This window comes from Gobio gobio (assembly GCF_949357685.1).
Source record: "Gobio gobio genome assembly, chromosome: 3".
Taxonomy (NCBI): Eukaryota; Metazoa; Chordata; class Actinopteri; order Cypriniformes; family Gobionidae; genus Gobio; species Gobio gobio.
The window spans coordinates 32954900-32973979 of NC_137099.1; the positions used below are offsets into that span (position 1 = coordinate 32954900).

Below are 19080 nucleotides of genomic sequence, written 5' to 3' on the forward strand. Positions count from 1 at the left end.
TTTAAACTGATTTTTAAAACTGTTGAAGTAGAATAAAATAAGGATTTTGGCCTCTTTAAAAAAAATATTTTAATACAATTTATTTTCTCCCAATAGCTGCAGTAGTGGTATAACATTTGTTAAAATGTTTCACAATATTTGCTATGCACTATCTGCAAGTACAGTGTCACGACCATTTCATTTTTGTTAGAGCTGTGAGCCTGTTATGAAAATGCTATTGTTTATCCAGCAAATATCTTATTCTTAAGTGACAACCAAAGATAACCGAGAGAGTGTGCAAAGAAGAGAAAATATTGGGGAATACAAAAAGAAACACAACACACAACTGTGTAAAAATAAAATTCGTTTGTTGTTTTATTGACCTAATTGTAATTATGACGTATTTGTGTTTCAGGACTTTGTTAAATTGATAAATAAGGATAAACTGGTTGAAATTGAAAATGATGCTGAGTCCAGAACAAACTGATTCAGATCTGCCATGGAGCCAGTCAGACGCTGAAACTATGCTGAACGATATCAAGGTTGGATGCATCACGGATGAGCCCATGGAGGGAGAGGGCAAGACGAAGTCTCTGGCCCCGCAAACCCTCAGCAGGGAGGAAAAGAGGAGACGCAGACGCGCCACAGCCAAATACCGTTCAGCCCATGCCACCCGCGAGAGAATCCGGGTTGAAGCCTTCAATGTTGCCTTTGCCGAACTGAGGAAGCTGTTACCTACCCTGCCCCCAGACAAAAAGCTGTCCAAGATTGAAATTCTGAGACTAGCTATTTGTTACATATCATATCTAAATCATGTGTTGGATGTTTAGCAGAAGGTCCCTATTTATGAACATACTCTAATTAAGGACATGTAGGGGGCTATTTTCGGCAAACAACACAGAATCCTAATTTTGCAGTTTGTGGTCTGACATTTTGGCTTTTTGTGGTACCTACATTATTAGTACAAATGGAAGAGATTGAAACTACATAAAATGGCTACCACCCAAGTGTTCATTAAACAGGTATTGATGAATTTAAGGAGATATTATAGCTTAGAGCGAAAATAATACCCCCTTTAACCAAAATTGTGATTGCTCAAAGAGTAACCATTTGACTGTGGTCCCTGCTTTAACCTATATACACAGAATAAATGATGCAATAAGGTCGAGAGGGACTTAAAACAAATTGAATAATTTATGTTATTATAGGCTATGTGTAGGCTATATCGACACACCAATGCATTTTTTTTCTAGCGGGAAAAGTACTGAGATAACCCGTTACATCACTCTGTATAACAGTGAGGAGAAAAAACAGCCCCTCTCCTCTAATAGCTGCTTTGTAGATCTTATTAGTTGTTCAATCAGGAGGAAATTACGTATAAGTGCCACTTGAATTATGACATCGTGACCATAACCACTCGTATTTAAATATTTATTTGTTATTTATTATACTTGTTAAATATGTTTTGATATATTTCACGTAATTTTTTTTTTTTTTTTTTGAAAGATTGTTGTCTAGAATAATGTAGCCTACGTTGGTTGTATGCTATGTAGCTAAAAGAAAAGTTATCGTGTTAGACTTTGTCATTCAGTAATTATGAGAAAAATGTTAAGCATCAACTTGCACTTTTAGTGTTTATTCATTTGATTAATATCTATTTTGTGATGAAATTAGTTAGATAAATCTGTTGTTTTCCTCACGAGTTTGTCATGCATTAGAACAACGAATTTATTTCAACGAAATCTTTTTTTGAATGACAAGTATTTAAATCAATGGTCCACTAATCTCGATTGAATTGTAGGCCTATGATTTATGAGACAAATAGACCGGCAATTCGTTGTATGATCAAAAATGTCTTATATTTTCTTTCACGTGTGTTCACGTGCTGATGTCAGATGCAGATGTTTATATTCATAACCACACTGAAATTATACAATACATTACATTACGTTATAGTAAGTTATTTTTTAGTGAAAACATATCTGCTAACATAAACATATCTGCTATCCAAAGATCTTTCTTGACTTTTCAGGGTTGTGCCCTTTATTGCTTTATGCACATATTTTGTAGTAAAGTCGCTGCGACAGCCGGTAGCCGGTAGGTTTTGTTTTTCATATTTTGTTGTTTATTCGTTTATCTTTTTAAAATAAAATATCTATCAAAACATGTTGATTCTTTAATCACAAATGACGAATAGCTAATACATTAAAATGGTGTCTATTTATTAAATTTAATAAGATTAAATACAGATACTTTTCAGTGCAAAACGATTGAAGAGTGGTCAGTGACGTTAAGCTTTGGAGTGTGGGTTTTGCATTACGTGTGATTGGTCCTTGTTCTCCCTCTTGGCTGAAAGGCCGTTTCCCTAGAGAGGGGGCAGGTGTTGCTCCAGACGAGCCAAGACAACCAAATTACTGGCCGTCTGGCACCTCCCGTGGGAAACACACATGCGCGCACACTCACGCACGCACACGTTTCCATGTTTTATGGGGACATTCTATAATGATTTTTAACCCTAAATTTTCAGCATTTTCAAAAATAAGCGTTTTTTTTCTCTTGGGGACCAAAAATGTTCCCTCAAGGACAAGATTTTCGGATGTTACCATCTTTGTGGAGACACATAGGCTACGCACGGAGAGAGAGAGAGAGAGAGAGAGAGAGAGAGAGAGAGAGAGAGAGAGAGAGAGAGAGAGAGAGAGAGAGAGAGAGAGAGAGAGAGAGAATTCAATATGCTATAAGTATGTTAAAACAGCATTTTAATACTGACAAGTATGCTACAACAAGAAACTTAAACAATTCGACCATTAGCATGTTTATCTGTAAATTTAGAAAAAATGAGAATATATACATTATTATCTTATATACAACAAATATTATCAATGTTGTTCAGTGTTTTTCTGACAGTAGATGAACAAAGAGTTTCACAGTTTGTGAGTTTTCTGTAGGTCTTTTGCTGTTGTCATGGGTTTCTCTCACAGGCTACTTTCTTCTTTTATCTGTTCTTAGAGTGATCTTTGCAGGATGCCCTAACGAGAGTAGCAACTGTTCAGAGTTGTATACGTTTGCAGACATGGTATCTTACAGTGGATTCATGAACACCCAGGTATTTTTCTAGCATCGTGGACTCGGTAAAGGTCCTTTGAAAGCTTTTGAGACCAAGGCTAAATCCATATAACCAGGGGTGTGTTACGTCCCGACGTAACTCACTGCTTAACTATAGCAGTCTACGTTGCATCATTGAGGAAATCAACTAGCTAGTCTGTTTCCCGAAACCCTATTGTCGCAAATATGTCGCTCCACCACAAATTATTTTGAGATCGAATTCATGCTAGATTTTTTGCTATAAATTATGGACATGGCACCTGAGGACTAATTCTTATTTTTCTCAGTTATTTTGCTTTATTTCCAGATTCAAAAAGCTCGTCCTTACGTAGCCTACTAGAGCACGTCCGCACATGGGCCTATGCACTCTTCAAAAAAGGTGCTTTAAATCTCTTGACAAACTAAAAGACAATAAATGACATGATGCTAAATGACATTTGTATGCATTCTAAATAAAATATATAGATTGTGTTAAGTGTCAGCTTGCCTTCAAGATAAGGATTTATTAAGTCCATGTCATGCAAACAAGAAACTATGCTTCTAACCACAGGTCGAGAGCAGTCATTCCAACCACGCAATTTTGCGATACTGTTTGCGAATGATGGTTTCGGGAAACACCGACTGGTTGAACTATGTTGATAACGACGGAACTTGCGACCATTGTTGGTTAAGTTGATCTTAGAGAACATTGGTGACATGGTCTCCATGATCATGGTCTTCACGATGCTTTTAGGGAAACACAGCCATGGAGACCATGTCACCAATGTTCTCTAGGATCAACTTAGCTCATACATTTGGGAAGCACAGCCCACTTTTTCTTGAGAAGAACAGATTTGTCAGTAACCAGGCTTTGTGTACCTTTATTTAAAGAGCAGGTAACCCACACTTCCAATCACTTCCATTCTCATGTCTTAAACTGACTCTAATTTGCTTTTGAGAAGTCATAATTATTTTTTAGGTTAACTTATTTTTTGTTAAAGCCTGCCGTGTCAAAAATCAATTTCAATATTAAAGCTGCGAGCAGCGATGACGGGCCCAAGCCGGTGGCGCCGCCACCCCGGTGGGATCAGCTTAACTGTGCACGACAGGCAATAGGCATTTAAAATGGGAAAACATAAAAGGACTATGTCAAAGTCATCTGAATTCACCACATTAACTGCAGCAGTTGGTGCTGCTATGGCCACGAACCACAACAATAATAATAATTTGTTACATTTATATAACGCTTTTCTAGGCACTCAAAGCGCTTTACATATAGAAGGGGGGGATCTCCTCAACCACCACCAATGTGCAGCATCCACCTGGATGATGCGACGGCAGCCATATTGCACCAGAACGCTCACCACACACCAGCTTATTGGTGGAGAGGAGACAGAGTGATGAAGCCAATCGTATAAACAGTGAGGAAAATAAGTATTTGAACACCCTGCTATTTTGCAAGTTCTCCCACTTAGAAATCATGGAGGGGTCTGAAATTGTCATCGTAGGTGCATGTCCACTGTGAGAGACATAATCAAAAAAAAATCCAGGAATCACAATGTATGATTTTTTAACTATTTATTTTTTATGATACAGCTGCAAATAAGTATTTGAACACCTGTCTATCAGCTAGAATTCTGACCCTCAAAGACCTGTTAGTCTGCCTTTAAAATGTCCACCTCCACTCCATTTATTATCCTAAATTAGATGCACCTGTTTGAGGTCGTTAGCTGCATAAAGACACCTGTCCACCCCATACAATCAGTAAGAATCCAACTACTAACATGGCCAAGACCAAAGACCTGTCCAAAGACACTAGAGACAAAATTGTACACCTCCACAAGGCTGGAAAGGGCTACGGGGAAATTGCCAAGCAGCACTGTTGGAGCAATCATTAGAAAATGGAAGAAGCTAAACATGACTGTCAATCTCCCTCGGACTAGGGCTCCATGCAAGATCTCACCTCGTGGGGTCTCAATGATCCTGAGAAAGGTGAGAAATCAGCCCAGAACTACACGGGAGGAGCTGGTTAATGACCTGAAAAGAGCTGGGACCACCGTTTCCAAGGTTACTGTTGGTAATACACTAAGACGTCATGGTTTGAAATCATGCATGGCACAGAAGGTTCCCCTGCTTAAACTAGCACATGTCCAGGCCCGTCTTAAGTTTGCCAATGACCATTTGGATGATCCAGAGGAGTCATGGGAGAAATTCATGTGGGCAGATGAGACCAAAATAGAACTTTTTGGTCATAATTCCACTAAACGTGTTTGGAGGAAGAAGAATGATGAGTACCATCCCAAGAACACCATCCCTACTGTGAAGCATGGGGGTGGTAGCATCATGTTTTGGGGGTGTTTTTCTGCACATGGGTCAGGGCGACTGCACTGTATTAAGGAGAGGATGACTGGGGCCATGTATTGCAAGATTTTGGGGAACAACCTCCTTCCCTCATTTAGAGCATTGAAGATGGGTCAAGGCTGGGTCTTCCAACATGACAATGACCCGAAGCACACAGACAGGATAACCAAGGAGTGGCTCTGTAAGAAGCATATCAAGGTTCTGGCGTGGCCTAGCCAGTCTTCAGACCTAAACCCAATAGAGAATCTTTGGAGGGAGCTCAAACTCCGTGTTTCTCAGCGACAGGCCAGAAACCTGACTGATCTAGAGAAGATCTGTGTGGAGGAGTGGGCCAAAATCCCTTCTGCAGTGTGTGCAAACCTGGTGAAAAACTACAGGAAACGTTTGACCTCTGTAATTGCAAACTAAGGCTACTGTACCAAATATTATCATTGATTTTCTCAGGTGTTCAAATACTTATTTGCAGCTGTATCATACAAATAAATAGTAAAAAAAATCATACATTGTGATTTCTGGATTTTTTTTTTGAGATTATGTCTCTCACAGTGGACATGCACCTACGATGACAATTTCAGACCCCTCCATGATTTCTAAGTGGGATAACTTGAAACATAGCAGGGTGTTCAAATACTTATTTTCCTCACTGTATATATTGGGATGATTAGGAGGCCATGATGGACAGGGGCCAATGGGCAAATTTGGCCAGGATGCCGGGTTTACACCCCTACTCTTCATCGAAGTACATCCTGAGATTTTTTTAATGACCATAGAGAGTCAGGACCTCAGTTTAACATCTCATCCGAGGGATGGACAACAGCCACATCTATGAGATCAATCAATTTTATTAATTAATTTAATGTCAGATGATGTCAAATGTAAATTTCAAAGGAGTGCAGAATACCGTTCAAATGCTGATGTTGTATTATCCTAACACTTTTCTTCATGTGTTTTTGACCTACCTTAGCTACTGTTTGTTCACTAGCAGGCTGATTGGCTGTGCTGCGGCAACTGCACGAACATATGACGAGGCGGCTGAGGCATGCGAACCAATCAGGTCGCTTCGCGCCCAAAGCACGTTATTTACCGCCTAAATTTGCATGGCTAAGCTATAAAAGCACATACTAATCTCATTCAGCGGACTCACCCTTCGCTGACCTCTGGATTGTGAAGTCATCGCCGTCGACAAGCCTTCAGCGGAACTAGCTCCTGCCCTACAGCTCTGAGTACGCCGGATTCCTTCTTCTGGATTCCGCCTTCACCCAGCAGGCACACAACGTCATAAGATATTGATATTTGGTTACATTTTGGTTGCAATGTCAGGTGACCAATATTCAACGTCAGCTCAACGTCTAATGCCAAATTTAATTTGACGTCCAATACCAACGTCAGCTGAGTTGTTTTTAGATTGTGTTGTAAAGTAACCAAAATCCAATGTCGAGTCAACGTCTAAAGCCAACATCATATTGACGTCAGATTCTAACATCATTAGACGTTGATCCTTTGTTGGTTTTAGGTTGTGGTATTAACTAACCAAATTCTAACGTTGAGCCAACGTCTCAAGCGAAAGTCATATTGATGTCAGATACTGACATTTAGTCATGAGGTATGATGGCCAAAACCCAACGTCTCCTTAACGTCGCATTAGTAACATCCACACAACTTCAAATTCTAACCTAATTATTGTGTTTGTTTTAGGTTGTGGTTTTAACTAACCAAAATCCAATGTTGAGCCAACGTATCAAGCCAATGTCATATTGACATCAAATTACATTTAGTCATGAGGTATGATGACCAAAAAACAACGTCCACACAACGTCATAATGGCAACGTCCACACAACTTCAGATTTTAGACGTTGATCCTTTGTTGGTTTTAGGTTGTGGTATTAATTAACCCACATCCAACCTTGAGCCAACATCTCAAACCAACGTCATATTGACGTCAAATACTGACATTTAGTCATGAGGTATGATGAACAAAACCCAACATCCAAAAAACCACAACGTCAGATTCTAACATCATTAGACGTTGATATTTTGTTAGTTTTAGGTTGTGGTATTAACTAACCAAAAACCCAACGTCTCCTTAACGTCATAATGGTAACGTCCACACAACGTCAAATTCTAACATCATTATTGTGTTGGTTTTAGGCTGTGGTATTAACTAATCAAAATCCAACGTTGAGCCAACGTCTCAAACCAACATCATATTGACGTCAAATACTGACATTTGGTCATGAGGTATGATGACAAAAACGTACTCGGCTACTTAACGTAACCTCGGTTCCCTGAGATAAGGGAAGGAGTACTGCGTTGAAGACGCTATATGGGAATTCTCCTATTCTCGAATATACTGAAGTAATTTGTAAAATCACGCAGTGCTACTGCCCAGTCAAAACAGTGTCGAGACATCTCGCACGCTATTGGCTGGCCAGTGGGAACTGCATGAACCAATGGCAGAACAGCGTAATCTGAGCGAACCAATGGGCACAAAGCTCGCGAAGCTGAGCACAAAAGCTCGCGAAAGAGGCATATAAAATACGCTGTAACTGTCAAAAACGTCAGGTTAAATCGACTGAAGCGACGATCACCCGAGTCAGCGCCATAGCACGGCCGTCTACGCAGTACTCCTTCCCTTATATCAGGGAACCGAGGTTACGTTAAGTAACCGAGTACGTTCCCTTCCGAACGGTCAGTTAGTACTGCGTCGAAGACGCTATATGGGAACCTGTAAAATCCCGCCGTGCTATGATAAGCGCAGTGACATGTACTCCCTCAAGTTTGAACACTTATTAGAAAGGGCTCAAGACTAGAGTTATTGACACATCATTTATATATATAATATATATGTACACACACACACACACACACATATATATATATATATATATATATATATATATATATATATATATATATATATATATATATATATATATATATATATATATATATATATACTCACCTAAAGGATTATTAGGAACACCATACTAATACTGTGCTTGACCCCCTTTCGCCTTCAGAACTGCCTTAATTCTATGTGGCATTGATTCAACAAGGTGCTGAAAGCATTCTTTAGAAATATTGGCCCATATAGATAGGATAGTGTCACAGATGCATCAGCGTCAGACCTCTACACTCCGCCCATCCGCTCCGTTTCACCCGAGTTCTGACTCATCGCACCTGTGTTCATCACCTGTCCCTAATTCCCCATCACTGCACTTCCTGTTATAAGCACCTTCAGTTCCTACAGTCATTGTCAGGTCTCGTCGATACTACATCGCCATACTGACTCACTCACTCGATCCTTACCTTCAGAAGACTTACCTGTGTTCCTTCATCCGACGATCCTTCCTCAACCAGCCTGCCTTCTTCAGATCACCAGCCTTGAACTTTCACCATCCCGACTTCCATCCTGCATCAGATAAGAGACTCATTCAGAACACTTCATCAGTTACCGCTCCAGTTTATCTCATCACTTCTTCCTGTCTGCCGTGACCACTATATGTTTGTGTTAAATAAATATCCTTTCACTTACCTGTTTGTGTCATTCAGCAACCCTGACAGAAGACCTGACCAAACATGCACGAACCATCTGGTCACGGCGACGGAGAAGCTTCCACGCCGATCTTCACCACTGGATCCTCACCTGTCACTTCATCACCCGCCATCAATTCTTCTTCGTCTGCCTCTGTCAGTCCCATGGCCCGGCCAGCGCCCTTCTCTGGCGAGGAGGGGGAGTGCAGCGGATTTCTCCTGCAGTGCGAGCTGTTCATGGAGATGAACGCATCACAATTCGCCTCCGAGAGATCTAAGGTAGCTTTCTTCATTTCCCTTCTCACTGGAAGAGCATTGCTTTGGGCACAATCGCTTTGGGAAGCGAAAGGAGCTGTGACTGAGACCCTGAACAACTTTATTAGTCACTTCCGGGTTGTATTTTCTCCAGTCGCTAATGCTTTATCAGTTCATGATCAATTATTTCATCTACGACAAGGCAAGTCATCTGTTTCTTCATATGCCCTTCAGTTTCGAACCCTAGCAGCCTCTAGTGGATGGAATGAGCCGGCTTTAATCACCGCCTACCGGCAAGGGTTAGATCATGAGATCCGGTTACAACTCACCATTCATGATGATGCCATTGGTTTGGAAAGTCTCATTCAGCGTTCCATCAGAGTGGACCAACGCCGCACTGCCTGTCTGCTCGCTCAACCTGCACTGCCTCCTCCTCGTCCTTCCACCACAGTCAACCCTCTAACACCAGAACCCATGGACCTCAGTTCTGCACATTTATCAGCAGTTGAACGCCAGAGACGTATCTCTAACAACCTGTGTCTATACTGTGGATCCGCTGGCCACCTGCTAGTCTCTTGTCCAGTTCGTCCCCCACGACCGGCGGTGAGTACAGTACATCTTCCATCACCCATTTCTCAACTGAAATACACTACTGTTCAGATCTCACATCGTCAGCACTCTCTTCCAGCACAAGCGCTAATCGACTCTGGGTCCGCTGGTAACTTTATCTCCCGTTCCACTCTTCAAAAGCTACAAGTCCACCATGAATCCATCCCGCAGTCTCTTCAAGTGCATTCCATCCTCGGCAGACCGCTCGGTCGTGGGAGGATATGTCACCGCAGTCCCTCTGTAACAATGAAAGTTGGTTGTCTTCATCAAGAGGAATTGTCTTTTCTGGTGTTGGAGGGTTCTACGGCAGATATCATCCTGGGACGCCCGTGGTTGGAACTTCATTCTCCAGATATCAACTGGTCTACGGGAGAGGTTCGTCAATGGGGAAGTAACTGCTTTTCACGCTGTTTATCTCAGGTTAAAAGGGTGTCTCACCATCACTCATTACCCGTCCAAAAGATTTCCATGTGTACCACCTCCATTGAAAGCCCAGCTATTAACGACCATCATGAGATTCCTCACAGTTACCGGGTGTTCCAGGATGTCTTCGATAAGCAGCTGGCCACGAAACTTCCACCACATCGGCCATGGGACTGTGCGATTGACCTACTGCCTGGGGCGGTCCTACCGCGTGGTAAAATCTACCCACTGTCCATCCCAGAACAGAAGGCCATGGAGGAGTACATCGAGGAGGCACTTCACCAAGGATACATCCGACCTTCTACTTCCCCTGCTGCTTCAAGCTTCTTTTTCGTCGGTAAGAAGGACGGAGGCTTGCGCCCCTGTATAGATTACCGGACCCTCAATAATTCCACCGTCAAGTATAGGTATCCTCTTCCTCTGGTCCCAGCCGCCTTGGAACAGCTTCGTGGTGCAAAGGTATTCACTAAACTTGATCTCCGTAGTGCTTATAATTTAATTAGAATTAGAAAGGGAGATGAGTGGAAGACCGGATTCATCACTCCTGCAGGCCACTATGAGTACCGCGTCATGCCCTTCGGGCTGTCCAATGCTCCAGCGGTCTTCCAGGGGTTTATGAATGAGATATTTAAAGATTATCTGAACCAGTTCGTTATAATCTACATCGATGATGTCCTTATATATTCTACCAGCCTGTCTGAGCACCGCCATCATGTCAAGTCAGTTCTCCAACGTCTTCGGGATCATCAGCTGTATCTAAAACTTGAGAAGTGTGAGTTCCATCAAGAAACCCTCCACTTCCTAGGGTATGTGATCACTCCTCAGGGAGTCACCATGGACCAGAGGAAGGTGGATGCCGTTGCCAACTGGCCATTACCCATCACCATCAAAGAGCTGCAACGATTCCTGGGCTTCGCAAACTTCTACCGTAGATTCATTCAAGGTTACAGTCAAATCAGTGCTCCTATCACCTCACTCCTGAAAAAAAGGGGCCAAGTCTCTGTCCTGGACCTCTGAAGCCACCCAAGCGTTTGATGTGTTGAAGCAATCATTCAGTTCCGCTCCTACCCTTGTGCATCCCAATCCAGATCTTCCTTTCACCGTCGAAGTGGATGCGTCCAACACTGGGGTAGGAGCGATCCTCTCTCAACAGCAGGGGAAGCCTCCTCGACTCCATCCATGTGCCTTCTTCTCCAAGAAGATGTCCCCGGCGGAGCAGAATTATGATATTGGCAACCGGGAACTGCTGGCTATCAAGCTAGCTCTGGAGGAATGGAGACACTGGCTGGAGGGAGCGAAACATCCCTTTATAGTCATCACAGACCACCGAAATCTGGAATACCTTCGAGAGGCCAAAAGACTCAACACTCGTCAAGCTCGCTGGTCCCTTTTCTTTACAAGATTCAACTTCAAGGTAACATACCGTCCAGGGGACAAAAATGTCAAGGCTGATTCACTATCTCGTATACATCAACCCGATACCTTCACTCCAGAACCAGAACCTGTCCTCCCTCCAGCCTTGATTGTTAGTCCCATCCAGTGGGGTATAGATGACCATATAGCCGACGCCACCCGAACCGAACCTGCTCCGCCGGGAGGGCCAGTGGGACGGACTTATGTTCCCACGCGTCTACGTCCGTCCCTCATGGACTCGGTCCATACTTCGCTGGGCTCTGGACACCCAGGCAGTCAACAGACCCTCTCGCTCCTTCAACGTCGGTACTGGTGGCCCAGTATGAGCCAGGATGTGTCCCAGTACGTTAAGGGCTGCTCAGTCTGTGCCATGGCCAAGGTCCCTCGTCGGCTCCCAGAAGGTAAATTAGTACCCTTGCCTATTCCAACCAGGCCGTGGTCCCATCTGGGGATAGACTTTGTTACCGATCTCCCTTCTTCTCAATCTCAAACATGTATACTGGTGGTTGTTGACCGTTTCTCGAAGGCCTGTAAACTCATCCCTATGCCAGGTCTACCCACTGCCTTCGAAACGGCAGAAGCATTATTTAACCAAGTCTTTCGTCACTTTGGGTTACCAGAAGATATCGTCTCCGATCGCGGACCTCAGTTTATATCCAGGGTATGGAGAGCCTTCTTCAACCTTCTGGGAGTCACAGTCAGCTTGACGTCAGGATACCATCCCCAGTCCAATGGCCAGACTGAGCGGAAGATACAAGAGGTCGGACGGTATCTTCGATCCTACTGCCATGACCATCAAGACTGCTGGAGCAGGTATCTACCCTGGGCCGAGTATGCACAGAATTCCCTTCAACAGTCTACTACTGGTCTCACGCCGTTTCAGTGCATACTCGGCTTCCAGCCGCCCCTGTTTCCCTGGTCAGGTGAGCCTTCAGATGTTCCAGCAGTCCATCATTGGTTCCAGGAGAGCGAGAGGGTCTGGGACTCAGCTCATGTTCATCTCCAAAGGGCTGTTCGGAGACACAAGAGTCAGGCCGACGCTAGAAGATCTGCGACTCCGAGGTATCAACCAGGGCAAAAGGTCTGGCTCTCCACCCGGGACATCCGTCTCCGTCAGCCCTGTCGTAAGCTGAGTCCCCGATATATAGGTCCATTCGCAATACAGAGGCAGATCAACGACGTCACCTACCGGTTATCACTCCCTGCACACTACCGCATCTCACCTTCATTTCATGTCTCCCTGCTCAAACCCTATACTGATCCTTTGTTTCCTCACTCCTCAGAGCCTGGCGCTGATGAGGTACCTCCTCCTCCCGTGGACCCCGCTGACGAGAACATCTACCAGGTCCAGGGCATTCTCGATTCCCGACGACGGGGCAATCAACTGGAGTACCTCGTGGACTGGGAGGGTTTTGGACCTGAGGAGAGATGCTGGGTTCATCGTGATGACATACTAGACCCTATGCTCCTACAGGACTTTCACTCATCTCATCCCAATCGTCCGGCGCCGAGAGGTCGAGGTCGGCCCCGTCGTCGGGTCTTTCGGCCCTCAGGAGCTGGCCGTGGAGGAGGGGGTACTGTCACAGATGCATCAGCGTCAGACCTCTACACTCCGCCCATCCGCTCCGTTTCACCCGAGTTCTGACTCATCGCACCTGTGTTCATCACCTGTCCCTAATTCCCCATCACTGCACTTCCTGTTATAAGCACCTTCAGTTCCTACAGTCATTGTCAGGTCTCGTCGATACTACATCGCCATACTGACTCACTCACTCGATCCTTACCTTCAGAAGACTTACCTGTGTTCCTTCATCCGACGATCCTTCCTCAACCAGCCTGCCTTCTTCAGATCACCAGCCTTGAACTTTCACCATCCCGACTTCCATCCTGCATCAGATAAGAGACTCATTCAGAACACTTCATCAGTTACCGCTCCAGTTTATCTCATCACTTCTTCCTGTCTGCCGTGACCACTATATGTTTGTGTTAAATAAATATCCTTTCACTTACCTGTTTGTGTCATTCAGCAACCCTGACAGATAGCATCTTAAAGTTGATGGAGATTTGTGGGATGCACATCCAGGGCACGAAGCTCCAGTTCCACCACATCCCAAAGATGCTCTATTGGGTTGAGATCTGGTGACTGTGGGGGCCATTTTAGTACAGTGAACTCATTGTCATGTTCAAGAAACCAATTTGACATGACTCGAGCTGGTGACATGGTGCATTATCCTGCTGGAAGTAGCCATCAGAGGATGGGTACATGGTGGTCATAAAGGGATGGACATGGTCAAAAACAATGCTCAGGTAGGCCGTGGCATTTAAACGATGCCCAATTGGCACTAAGGGGCCTAAAGTGTGCCAAGAAAACATCCCCCACAACATTACACCACCACCAGCCTGCACAGTGGTTACAAGGCATGATGGATCCATGTTCTCATTCTGTTTACGCCAAATTCTGACTCTACCATCTGTCTCAACAGAAATCGAGACTCATCAGACCAGGCAACATTTTTCCAGTCTTCAACTGTCCAATTTTGGTGAGCTCGTGCAAACTGTAGCCTCTTTTTTCTATTTGTAGTGGAGATGAGTGGTACCCGGTGGAGTCTTCTGCTGTTGTAGCCCATCCGCCTCAAGGTTGTGTGTGTTGTGGCTTCGCAAATGCTTTGCTGCATACCTCGGTTGTAACGAGTGGTTATTTCAGTCAAAGTTGCTCTTCTATCAGCTTGAATCAGTCGGCCCATTCTCCTCTGACCTCTAGCATCAACAAGGCATTTTCACCCACAGGACTGCCGCATACTGGATGTTTTTCCCTTTTCACACCATTCTTTGTAAACCCTAGAAATGGTTGTGAGTGAAAATCCCAGTAACTGAGCAGATTGTGAAATACTCAGACCGGCCCGTCTGGCACAAACAACCATGCCAGGGCAGAGCAGGTGTAACGGGCTCTCATCCTCCGAAGGGGGGAGGGCAGAGAGAGTGATTACCTGTGCTTTGAACGGTGTTGAAAGCACTTTAGGTACATAACCATGCCTTGGTTTGAGGATGACTTTAGAATCGCCTGGGCCAAATTCTAAACATGACGCATTCACAGATAACGCTTGAATGTCACCGACACGCTTAACAGATGCCAGTGCTAATAGCAGGGCAGTTTTCAGCAAAAACGGCTTTAATTCAGCCGTCTGCAACGGCTCGAAGGAAGGTCTTTTTAGTGCTCTTAGGACCAATTAAAGGTCCCAGGATGGCACCGTAGGAGGGCGAGGGGGGTTAAGCCTCCTGGCTCCTTTTAAGAATTTTATGACCATGTCGTGTCTGCCCACTGACTGGCCCGCTATCGGTGCATGGGATGCGGCGAAAGCTGCCGTGTAGACTTTGAGTGTGGATGGAGTGTGTCCTGCATCCAACATCTCTGAGAATCTCAACGAGAATCTGTGATATCTCGCATGACACTGGAATATAGTTCCTGACTGAACACCAGTCAGAGAACACTGACCATTTCAGGGCATAGAGACATCTAGTAGACGGAGCTCTAGCTTCACTGATGATGCTCAAGACACTCACTGGGAGGTTCAGGAGCCCCCCTTGAGTGGCCAAACATGTAATGCCCACAATTTTGGGGTTTGGGTGCCAGATTGTCCTGTTTGTCTGAGAAAGGAGATCTTTCCTCAGGGGAACTGGCCATGAGGCTGCTGATAGTAACTGAATCAACTCTGGAAACCTGATGTGGGTTCGCCAGAGTGGAGCCACTTGCAAGACTGTGTGCTCGCATTCCCTGATTCTTTTTAAAATCTGGGGAATGAGCGGTACTGGGGGAAAAGCATAAAGTAGGCAGCTGGGCCATTCGTGAATATATATATATTTATATACATACATATGTCCTCACCAGTGTATCTTCTATGTTTTCTATCTTCTATACACTCACCAGTGTATCTTCTATGTTTTTGTATTTTTTTAACATATTATTCATTCACGAGTTCACACTTACATATAAATTATGGAGAGTAATTTAACTGCGTATTTGGCGTGCTGTCCGGGGGGAGGGCTTCGAGCTCGGAATTTGGCCCGAACCCAGAGTACCCCCCGTATATGTAAGTGGCTGATAAAATAAAAGTGTGGAGAAGGGGTGGTGGAGGGATGCTAGAAAACTGTCAATGAATGGAGGTAAGACTGCTGCATGTATATATACCTCTTACTGTTGATTAGCTGAGTGCTCTCCACCTGTGTCAATTATCTGAACGTGCTCCTCCCGAACTATGTTTATAAAACATTATTTCACGAGTTCACACTTACATATAATTTATGGAGAGTAATTTAACTGCGTATTTGGCGTGCTGTCCGGGGGGAGGGCTTCGAGCTCGGAATTTGGCCCGAACCCAGAGTACCCCCCAAAAATGTTAAAGCATAGGACAGCCGCCTGGCTAAATACCCCCCAAAAAAACCGAGCTTGGCGGGCTGGCATTTGAGAAGGGCCTGGTTGCTTGACCGGTAGGCCCCTGAGGGTGGTTGTGGCGCATCGTGCTGGGGGATTGCCTGCAAGAGAAAATGGGAAAAGAGAAACATGGGAGAGGCAACAATATTAAAAACATTATTAAACACTTCCTTGCTGCGTGGAAACTTCCCACTCTGCATGGAAACATCGATTCTTCGTACTGCGTGGAAACTTTCCGCTCTTTCATACTGCGTGGAAACGTTCCACTCTTTCGTACTGCGAGGAACTTCCTCTCTTTCGTACTGCGTGGAAACTTTCCACTCTTTCATACTGCGAGGAACTTCCTCTCTTTCGTACTGCGAGGAACTTCCTCTCTTTCATGCTGCGTGGAAACTTTCCACTCTTTCGTTCTGCGTGGAAACTTTCCACTCTTTCGTTCTGCGTGGAAACTTTCCACTCTTTCGTTCTGCGTGGAAACTTTCCACTCTTTCGCTCTGCGAGGAACTTCCTCTCTTTCGTACTGCGACGAACTTCCTCTCTTTCATACTGAGAGGAACTTCCTCTCTTTCGTACTGCGAGGAACTTCCTCTCTTTCGTACTGCGTGGAAACTTTCCACTCTTTCATACTGCGAGGAACTTCCTCTCTTTCGTACTGCGACGAACTTCCTCTCTTTCATACTGAGAGGAACTTCCTCTCTTTCGTACTGCGAGGAACTTCCTCTCTTTCGTACTGCGTGGAAACTTTCCGCTCTTTCATACTGCGTGGAAACGTTCCACTCTTTCGTACTGCGAGGAACTTCCTCTCTTTCGTACTGCGTGGAAACTTTCCACTCTTTCATACTGCGAGGAACTTCCTCTCTTTCGTACTGCGAGGAACTTCCTCTCTTTCGTGCTGCGTGGAAACTTTCCACTCTTTCGTTCTGCGTGGAAACTTTCCACTCTTTCGTTCTGCGTGGAAACTTTCCACTCTTTCGTTCTGCGTGGAAACTTTCCACTCTTTCGCTCTGCGAGGAACTTCCTCTCTTTCGTACTGCGACGAACTTCCTCTCTTTCATACTGAGAGGAACTTCCTCTCTTTCGTACTGCGAGGAACTTCCTCTCTTTCGTACTGCGTGGAAACTTTCCACTCTTTCATACTGCGAGGAACTTCCTCTCTTTCGTACTGCGTGGAAACTTTCCACTCTTTCATACTGCGAGGAACTTCCTCTCTTTCGTACTGCGTGGAAACTTTCCACACTTTCGTACTGCGAGGAACTTCCTCTCTTTCGTACTGCGTGGAAACTTTCCACTCTTTCATACTGCGAGGAACTTCCTCTCTTTCGTACTGCGAGGAACTTCCTCTCTTTCATACTGCGAGGAAATTCCTCTCTTTCATACTGTGTGGAAACTTTCCACTCTTTCATACTGCGTGGAACTTCCTCTCTTTCATACTGCGTGGAAACTTTCCACTCTTTCATACTGCGAGGAACTTCCTCTCTTTCATACTGCGTGGAAACTTTCCACTCTTTCATACTGCGAGGAACTTCCTCTCTTTCATACTGCGTGGAAACTTTCCACTCTTTCATACTGCGAGGAACTTCCTCTCTTTCATACTGCGTGGAAACTTTCCACTCTTTCATACTGCGAGGAACTTCCACTCTTTCATCCTGCGAGGAACTTCCTCTCTTTCGTGCTGCGTGGAAACTTTCCACTCTTTCGTTCTGCGTGGAAACTTTCCACTCTTTCGTTCTGCGTGGAAACTTTCCACTCTTTTGTTCTGCGTGGAAACTTTCCACTCTTTCGTTCTGCGTGGAAACTTTCCACTCTTTCGTTCTGCGAGGAACTTCCTCTCTTTCGTACTGCGAGGAACTTCCTCTCTTTCGTACTGCGAGGAACTTCCTCTCTTTCGTACTGCGTGTAAACTTTCCACTCTTTCATACTGCGAGGAACTTCCTCTCTTTCGTACTGCGTGGAAACTTAGAGGCCCATAGTGTCATATGCTAACGCTATCGCGTCCACTAGCCATTTGGCTAGGCTTTGTTTGGTGACCGGAAATCCCTTAGTTCGGCCACCAAAACTTACAAAGAGCTGCTCTGATTGTCTAAAGTGGGAGGACCGCTCAATATATGCTCAAAGCGCCCTAACAGGGCAGAGCAGGTGTAACGGGCTCTCATCCTCCGAAGGGGGGAGGGCAGAGAGAGTGATTACCTGTGCTTTGAACGGTGTTGAAAGCACTTTAGGTACATAATCATGCCTTGGTTTGAGGATGACTTTAGAATCGCCTGGGCCAAATTCTAAACATGACGCGTTCACAGATAACGCTTGAATGTCACCGACACGCTTAACAGATGCCAGTGCTAATAGCAGGGCAGTTTTCAGCGAAAGCGGCTTTAATTCAGCCGTCTGCAACGGCTCGAAGGAAGGTCTTTTTAGTGCTCTTAGGACCAATTAAAGGTCCCAGGATGGCACCGTAGGAGGGCGAGGGGGGTTAAGCCTCCTGGCTCCTTTTAAGAATTTTATGACCATGTCGTGTCTGCCCACTGACTGGCCCGCTATCGGTGCATGGGATGCGGCGAAAGCTGCCGTGTAGACTTTGAGTGTGGATGGAGTGTGTCCTGCATCCAACATCTCTGAGAATCTCAACGAGAATCTGTGATATCTCGCATGACACTGGAATATAGTTCCTGACCGAACACCAGTCAGAGAACACTGACCATTTAAGGGCATAGAGACGTCTAGTAGACGGAGCTCTAGCTTCACTGATGATGCTCAAGACACTCACTGGGAGGTTCTCGAGCCCCCCTTGAGTGGCCAAACATGTAATGCCCACAATTTTGGGGTTTGGGTGCCAGATTGTCCTGTTTGTCTGAGAAAGGAGATTTTTCCTCAGGGGAACTGGCCATGGGGCTGCTGATAGTAACTGAATCAACTCGGGAAACCTGATGTGGGTTCGCCAGAGTGGAGCCACTTGCAAGACTGTGTGCTCGCATTCCCTGATTCTTTTTAAAATCTGGGG

At 44.9% G+C, this 19080-nt stretch overlaps 1 protein-coding gene across 1 annotated transcript; it reads left to right on the forward strand.

Annotated features, from left to right (window-relative positions):
* Nucleotides 1-440: 440 nt before the first annotated feature.
* Nucleotides 441-2133, forward strand: LOC307123361 (helix-loop-helix protein 2-like; the record flags this gene model as incomplete). The annotated part of the gene is made up of 1 exon (XM_079811882.1): nt 441-2133. One exon carries the CDS (start codon nt 441-443, stop codon nt 807-809), a length of 369 nt encoding a protein of 122 aa, XP_079668008.1. The 3' UTR covers nt 810-2133.
* Between the last annotated feature and the right edge of the window lie 16947 nt (nt 2134-19080).